General features: G+C 34.9%; 1 protein-coding gene across 2 annotated transcripts; it reads right to left on the bottom strand.

The window, feature by feature from the left end:
- Positions 1-582: 582 nt before the first annotated feature.
- On the bottom strand, positions 583-8,548 carry LOC132544075 (uncharacterized). Of its 2 annotated transcripts, none has more exons than XM_060207641.1 (2): positions 8,424-8,548; positions 583-4,578 (listed from the first exon to the last, which is right to left on the bottom strand). In XM_060207641.1, the coding sequence occupies exon 2, from the start codon at positions 4,562-4,564 to the stop codon at positions 3,131-3,133; it is 1,434 nt and encodes a 477-aa protein (XP_060063624.1). In that variant the 5' UTR covers positions 4,565-4,578; positions 8,424-8,548; the 3' UTR covers positions 583-3,130. The 2 variants fall into 2 exon arrangements, with proteins under 2 accessions (XP_060063624.1, XP_060063625.1); XM_060207642.1 differs by having other exon boundaries at positions 8,435-8,548.
- Between the last annotated feature and the right edge of the window lie 271 nt (positions 8,549-8,819).

Genomic DNA, 8,819 nt, shown 5'->3' with positions numbered 1-8,819 from the left:
TAAGCATACTTTCAAACTTGAGATGCATGGTTTTCTTAATAACTGACTTGTAAGAAGTTAGGCACAGAACTTTAGGTATATATACTTTGTAGTTTTTACATGTAACTAAATGAAATAAAAACGGTCATAATGACAAGAATGAGAGTATTTGTATATAATCATAAAAATGTAACCTGTTATATGTAATAAACTACCAACGGTAGACAAGGTCAAAAGAGAGAATTGACCTTACATTGTATACGGTATGGAGATGAAAACAACAGCGGTAGATCGAGTCAAGGAGAGAATCGACTTTACTTTGTAAGGAGGGGAGATGAAAACAACAACGACATATTGAGTCAAAGGAGAGAATTGACCTTACATTGTAAGGAGATGAGATGATGTAGATCGAGTCAAAGACGAGAAAATAAAGAGAAAAGGGTAAAAAAACTGATATAGTGTAGATATAATGGGAAATAGAACGGTATTTTTGTCGTCCATTCTTTTTTAGTTTGGGTACATTTAAATTTTGTCCTATTTCACCTTTATAACCATTATACACCATTGATTGATAGTATGTGAAAGAATACACAATAGCACATGCTTCTCTGAATATTTATTAAATAACAAAGCTATTTACATCAGAGTTTTGTATACACGTCATTCACACCAGTTACATTACACAAAGGGTACATTACACAGAGAATATGTATCCTGTATAAAGAAAACCATATGCAAGTTTTCATAACGTGCGTATCAAAACATTTGTCTACAAATGAATTGATGTTCATAAGGGTAGTTTAACTAGTTATAACCCCGTACAACATTAACAAATATATATATATATTTCAATGAAAAGATATCCTTGAGAATTATAATATTTTCCATCGTTTGATTCCCTTATTTTGCTCCGAATACTCTCAATTCAAAACTCTCTTTATAACTGGAATTCATACTGACAGCCTACGTGAACTTTACAAGGTCAGGAACTTTCATTTAAGTACCAGATCAACCCTGGTTTGTTGGAATATATGATGATATTCAAGATTTCCCTGGTGAAAATATCTGTTTTATTGTTCATGTACAGTATCGCCCCATAGTAATTTCACCTCTACCGTTTGAAACATTAGATATAACAGTGTCTTCCTGTATGAGTGATAGATACTATTCTAAACTTACTTTTCATGATACACGTTATTTTTTAACATAACCTATCGCTGGTAATTTTATAAACCTTTTATTATAATATCGTTTACATCAATCGTGTGGTTATTTACCGTCGTTATCTGACCCACAAAGGTAACCTGTTCCAAGTGAAATCACTAAGTCTTTTCTTTTTTTTGTGAAATTACTTTGTATTTTGACATACAATATGTAGTTTGGTTGCGCCTGTATCGTAACTACTTACAATAAATATTTCAATAGCATATTCCTCATACCGTTCTGTTGTATACCAGTCCAAGAACATTCGTCACACTTTATATGTTATCTACGACGTAAAAGGACTACCGGATCATGGTAAGAACTGACGTTATCTGCTAATCTGTCAGCGGTGTTTACTATAGATTATGATTATCACAGCGAACGTATCGATTTATCTCATTTGCCATTTAATTTAACGTGAGAACAAGCGTTCTTTATCTTAAATTAATTCAAATTTCTTTGAGACTTACTGACAATTTTAGATATATTACAACGAGAAAAGATATATATATGTTAGCGAATCAAGCAAAGATATACATATTAATTTCAATCACAATTCGGGCTATGATAACGAAGGAAAGCGGTTAAGTAACGAATTCTTTCACAAATGACAGATATGAAGATGATTTAATAAATAATTACATGTTCCTATGCTGGAAGATGAGTCGGTGAATCTAATGTTCTCCTTTACATATTTACTTTGACAATGAGACAGACTACCACGAGAAGTAATACACTTGATATAATTACCGCATTCACAGTATTGCTATTTTTGATGTAACACACGCCCAACTTGCATTTGTTTAAGTTTCACATGCAGATTATATCATCATTACTTTGATATAAACTTCCTCCAGCAAATACAAAACCCTTGACCTCATGACACTCGCGACGTACCAACTAGAGATAAGCACAGAATAAGTACGCATAACTGAGGAAAATGTGTGTTTGTATATGGCCTGTATGTGGCCCGATGTTGATTATTTACACTTTGTCCATTTCCAGAGTGCACAAAATAAGGCAATATGTACGTGTTTACAATTTACATCATCTGGTAATACATATATAGTAAGATATTACAAAGTATGAGGCCTTTATAGAACATTGTTCCATTCCGTTTGGAGTTTTGATTTGGATTTTACATTATAAGACTAGTCTAATAATGTAAAATATGCATTTATTTTTTTACTAATTTGAATAATACATCAGCTACAACACGTTTAAACATACGTCTTCGAATGTTATAATCTTACATGTACGAACACGGCGACCTTGAAAGAGGTGTCAACAGTTTTCAAGACTAAATATTGGTATTTGGAACATAATCAATGTGTCAAGTTTTTCATTTGATAATGAGATACTTTTGTCCCAATGTTCAAAATATTGTCTGCTCATTGGACGTGGATCAAGGTAAATTAACCGTACACACAAATATGTAGTCTTCTTTCATGATATGTTATAAACAAACTACAGACGTTGTCCTTTCACGACCATACGTCACTTCGCGCTTCAGTTTCAGAAACCAATTATTTAAATGTTATATCAATACTTCCTAACATCTCGGCTAGCTAGTTTCGAGTCGATTTTGTTTTGTTTTCATAATTCGCTGATAAGGTAGCCCAAATTATCTCTAAAAACTTCGCTCTGGACATTCAATGCAGAACAACGGTAGCTTATTTCCCTTCTATCTTATGAAACTTTTGAATTTAAGCATAAAGATGTCAACTTGAAAGTCTTAAAATAAAATAATGATTTGTGGTGCACCCATTTTTATACAACCATCTGTAAGCTTAAGGGAGGGTATTATTGCTAGTTTCGCGGTACATGCTAAAGCTATGGACTCTCCTATCAAACAGAGTAAAAGTCATCCCATGCTCCCTTCGAAAACTGATATCGAGCTGATTTCTTGTATTTACTCTTCCGGAATTATTTAGGAATTTTTGGTTATTCAAATCTCACTTGAAGATGAAGAAAAAAGTTGACGCCGAACGGACGGAAGGGAAAGTGAACTAGCAGGGTTGTCACTAGTAGTGTAGTAGGATACCTCGGTTGAAGTAGCAGACTCACTCAGGAGGGGTTTTGTGACCTGGCTGGTATGATGACGGAGATAGTCCACACGGTTTTGTATTGGTTGCACATACTCCGTCATGTTTTCAGTTGCCAGACTCAACGCACGTTCTGCGTTTTTTAAAGCTTCATTCAGAAGATTCTTCCTGAACATGCGATCGCAGTTTGCAATGCTAAAATACATTTCCAGAATTGGACATAATTCAGATTTCGATCCTTCAAACTGCTCCATTATGTAGTCAGCAATTTTCGCGTCTTTCTTTGGCACATTTGTTTTGCTACTCATGCCTAGTCCATTACAACCACATCTCAACAGCAGCACCACCAGCTGGAACTTTACATATGCTGCGCCATATATTCGATCCTGACCTTTATCCTCATTGAAATGTTGAAGGGATCGATTGTAGCTTTCGATGGTGCGTTCTCGCATTATTTCGACAGATTTTCCTGTGTTATGAACGGTACCTGTCATCATATCGAGCTGTAACGCGTTACTTCTCCCCTCGTTGTAGTAAACCCATGCGGCACCTCTTCCGGTGCAATGCGCTGGGTTTGATTCAACTATCATTTTCCTGTCGTCCGTTATCTGTTGTAGCTTGGCATACTTCCGTTGTAAAAGGTACTTCCGTGTTTGTGGAGATAGCAGTAACAGCTGGGAATACATAGGATCCGTGGTTTTAGGCATCAGTTTTTTTGCTAGAGAAAGTGACTCTTTTACCGCAGTATTATCTAATTTACGCTGTGCAAACAAGACCTTCATATATTCCACAGTAAACCATGTATCATAGCAATTAGGTCTGTATTCTCTAAGCCTGATGCATTCCACTGCAAACTCACTACTCTGTCCATTGTTGTACATGTCGGCAAGTTTATCGAATGCTTTCTCCACATATCTGATATGTTTTCGTTCTGACGACACTGGCCTTGTAACACGTGGTGCTAGGATTAGTTGTTTAGTTTCTTTTCTCATCCGTTTATACTGCTTGCTGACAGATGGCCTTTTTGTTAGTTTGTTCTGCTCAGTTTCACCAGCCCTTTTCCTTTTCCTTGGTGATTGAATTCTAAATGATCTCTCGTCTTTTATTTGTTTGTAGTATTCACATAGCTCTGGTTTATCTGCAATAGCTTGTTTAAACAAAACGAACGCCCTGTCTCCCCGAGTCTCTATACATTCAAGTAACTGTCGGCTCCTGTTTTTCCTTGGTGTCTCTACATCGTTAAACACATTATGTTCCTCTTGTGTAATCACTTCATTTTCATACAGAAAGTCGATGATAAGTCGAGGTTCAAGGTTGTTGATTAAGTCTGATTCCATGCTGGGTACATCGTCTGAAATGATATTGTGCACGTAATAAATGATATAAAATGTACCCTTTGTATAAAAGTATATCCGTAATATCGGTAAGTATTTTATATCATTACATAAACTTGGCGCCCTCTCTTTACATCCTTACTTTCAAGATGAAGTACAATGTTTCCTGTTTTGACTATTATCGCTAGGCTGTGAACGCGATCGATCTACTGGTCACATTATACGCACAAATCAATTCACATACAGCTTACGTCATAATGTGTGTGTATTGGTGCATAAGTATTACTGAACAATGTACTAAGGTATGATGTGTGTATCTACCAGTGTAAACATGTGTATATCGGGAGATAAATTTAATTACTTAGCCAGTTATAAATCAGTCAGCGGAGGTATAACCTAATATACTATGTATTTATACTGTATAACAGTAACGATGTAGATATAGAGGCAAGTTAATGCCTGCGTCCATACAATATCCTATTGTATCCTATAGTATGTAATGTATATGTGTACTGGTGCATTAGTGTATTGAGCAATTTACTAAAATATAATGTTATTTGTGTGTACCAGTGTAAATTACAGGGGTCAGATCGAACACTCGTCCGACCGGGCACGACGAGTAAAATTTTGGTTGGACGAGTAAGGGTTGTTATCATACTTGTCCACCGGACGAGTGGTTTTGACTGCCTTGGTTTTGATAAAAAATGTTCTCATGATTGTGCATTCAAATATTCATATTAAAAAATGTGCAAAGTCCCCATTCCTTTAATTCATAGACATTTAACTAGAAATAAAACGTCAACTTCCGAAGTTCCGTGAACGCTCGACATGGCCGTGATATAAATGGTAAACTTGTAGCACACACGAACTTAGTTCACAATGGCTGCTAAAAACACAATAACGTTCACACTTTTCTTTCCTATCATTGAAAACAGTTATATCTTACAGTCAAATAGAATTTCGTTCAAATTTTCTCAGAAATGTGGGCAATTAATAATCAGTGACATGGCGCCATTGATCAAGAATAAAATACGATTTATTTTTTCATGTTCAATATATCGGTAGCGCTACCCATTTTACCCTCGAAACAATCAGTTCAGAACGAGGCTTGCTAGTAACCAAGCAAGCAAAGTCGCGCTAAGATGGCGGAACGGAAGAAACTAACTTCGTTCTTCACTTCAAAAAATAAAAATGAAGAGTCAGAGGGTCAAGAATTAACAGACAATCTTGTAAATAACAAACAACACAATGTCCCCATAACGACTGCCATAACGGCTGGATCTAGCAGTAGCAGTACGGAGACATGTAAAAGGAAACCCACGCATTCACACAGCGGTGTGAATGTGAAAGCAAAAAAAGATTCGTATGAAACGAAGTCTAGATATAGATCATTTAAGGGTGCAAGGGATTGGACCGTTAGAAGCATGCGTGAAAGCGTTAGCTACAAAATTAGATGAGAGAACTGAAAACATTATGCATAGTCTATTTAACACTGCATTCTATGTTGCAAAAGAAAATGTTGCCTTCTCCAAGTGTGAACTACAAATTAAAAATAATCTTGACTTGGGTAAATTATACATGAATGAAGATGGTTGTAGGGAATTTATATTCAACATAGCAGTCTCCATGTCAGATGATCTGATTACAAAGTTGAAAAATACAAGCTTTGTATGTGTGTTGGCAGATGGTGCAACGGATTCGTCAGTTATTGAGCAGGAAACAGTTTATGTTAGGTTTGTTGATGATGGTTGCTTACGTACTGAGTTTGTAGATGTCGTTCAATTAAAACATGCTAATGTAGAAGGAGTTCTGTAAGGTATGGTAGAGGGCTTGAACAATGTAGGAATCTAATCCAATGAGTTAGAAAAGAAGTTGATTGGGTGTAATTTTGATGGTGCGGCAGTTATGTTAGGCAAGAGAGGAGGTGTTGCTAAGAAACTGGAGGAAAAGGTTGGACATCCAATAGTGGCTATTCATTGTGTTGCTCATAATCTTGAGTTGGGTGTTACAGATGCAGTTAAGTCAATCAAATATATGTCCAAGTTTCAGGATACCATACATCAAATTTACAAGTTTTATTACTATTCACCCAAGAGGAGGAGGGAAATGAAGGAAATTGCTTCTATTCTTGATGAAATACCAATTCAGCAGACAGGTTTACAAAAAACTAGATTTCATAAGTCTCCCCTCAATAATGTTTCTGTTTTAAAAAAGTCTGTTCTCATTAATCTTTCTACCAGTGTGAAATATTCCGAAAATTTCGCCTCGATAATGTTCCGTGTGAGATGTTTACAAAGTCTCCCCTCAATAATGGTTTGTGTGAAGTGTTTAAAAAGTCTCCACAGTAATATTTCTATGCTTGTGAAGTGTTTAAAAAGTTTCCACAGTAATATATCTATCTGATGCTTTGTCTATGTTGAATTCCACAGTAATATTTCCTATCTTGTAACACGTTTAAATATCCTCCAACAGTTCACACTGTTCCTATGCTTGTGAAGTGTTTAAAAAGTGGAAACACTAATATTCTATGCTTGTAATGTCGATTACCGTTCCTATCAGTAACATGCTTTTCTCTTCATCACGAGATAACAACGACTGTTATCATAGCTGCCACCTTTCAAACTCTATATCATGTCGTATTTTTGTGGGGACAGTGATATTGTTTTAATATCGTGTCAAACAATGATATTTGTTCAATGTTTGATTCAAACTTCATGGAACATGAATTAAATTTTGAATCATGCTCATATTTTAGAAATAATCTGATTTTGAGAAGAGAAATGAAAAGCGTACATTATTTTGCAAATTCAGATATCAAATGATAATATTTACATTATTTGTTTGTATTATGGTTATTAGCATTGCTACAGGTATGGTTTTTATCAACAGATAATAATTTGTATTATTGTTATTTTCACTGCTAATGTTTTGAGGATAATTAAAATAACATTATTTTGCAAATTCAGATATCAAATGATAATATTTACATTATTTGTTTGTATTATGGTTATTATCACTGCTACATGTAGGATAATTATCAATAACATTATTAGTATTCTGGTTATTAGCACTGCTACAGGTATGGTTTTTATCAATAGTAATATTTGTATTATGGTTATTATCACTGCTACATGTAGGATAATTATCAATAACATTATTAGTATTCTGATTATTAGCTAATGTAGATTGCAAGTGCATTGTGTACAAACATATTACATGTATGGAGGTCTGTACTAGTGTGTTAAGAATTGTATTTCATTTAAATACTCAATAAATATGTTGATTATATAACCGGTATTGTAAGCGTTTCACGTGTGCTAGTTCTTCAGTACAGAGTGATCATCTTAAAGGCCGTAAATTCTATATTTAGGATGATCAATACAGATTAAATAATTGTGTTTAAAAACAGAATTACCACGTATGTTTGATATTGTGACTATTCAGTGGTATATTTAGTGTTATTTGGAGTTCAATTTGATTACTAATAATCATGATGTTTTATAGACGACAAGGTAAATGACTGATTTTTTAAAATTCCTGATTATCGATCTTCTCGATTATATGTTGTGTATTGTTAAATACAGTTATGTATGCTTAATTTTGAAGCATTAACATGTTTTCAATTGAAAATCACTTACAAGAACGATATATATAACGAGATATATTTCAAATAACTTGCATACTGTTCTGTGAATTCTTGTGATTACTGCTCATGGAACTCGCAGAAACGGGTCTATTTTTAGCTTGTATCGGCTTTTTGTACGGGCACCAGACTGGTATGCTGACGCAGTGTCTGGAAATCTCCATACTGAAATCGACTGATCCGTACCAATGTGTATGTGTTATTTAAATATCATCCTACCTTATACCTACAACTGTCTATCTTCGTTCCCTTTCTGGTCAATCCTGTCGGCCACTTAACATCTCGATGATGTTCTGAAAAGTGTCCTTTCTACGATGTGGCAGCATCACACTGAACTAAAACAGATACAGCTCATATCATCCGTGTCGCTTCTGATCTGGTGACGTAACGGACTATTTTTTATTACGAAAACTGAAATGTGCCTGGCAGTTCATATACATGAAAATTTGATGATCCAAAGTCAAAGGCTGACACTAACAACCATTTATATAATAATCATATGTTCGAATAGAAATATGCATAATAATATTACACACGCCAACATGAAAAAAATCGCAGTCCAAGGGAGATAAGTGAAAGAGTATTTCATGACCAAGGGCCATGTGTGGAATTTAC

This window comes from Ylistrum balloti, unplaced genomic scaffold (assembly GCF_031769215.1).
Source record: "Ylistrum balloti isolate Yb309-2 unplaced genomic scaffold, AGI_CSIRO_Ybal_v1 Utg369780, whole genome shotgun sequence".
Lineage (NCBI taxonomy): Eukaryota > Metazoa > Mollusca > Bivalvia > Pectinida > Pectinidae > Ylistrum > Ylistrum balloti.
The sequence above is the reverse complement of the archived record's forward strand: the minus strand, read 5'-3'. Positions and strand labels throughout refer to the sequence as shown.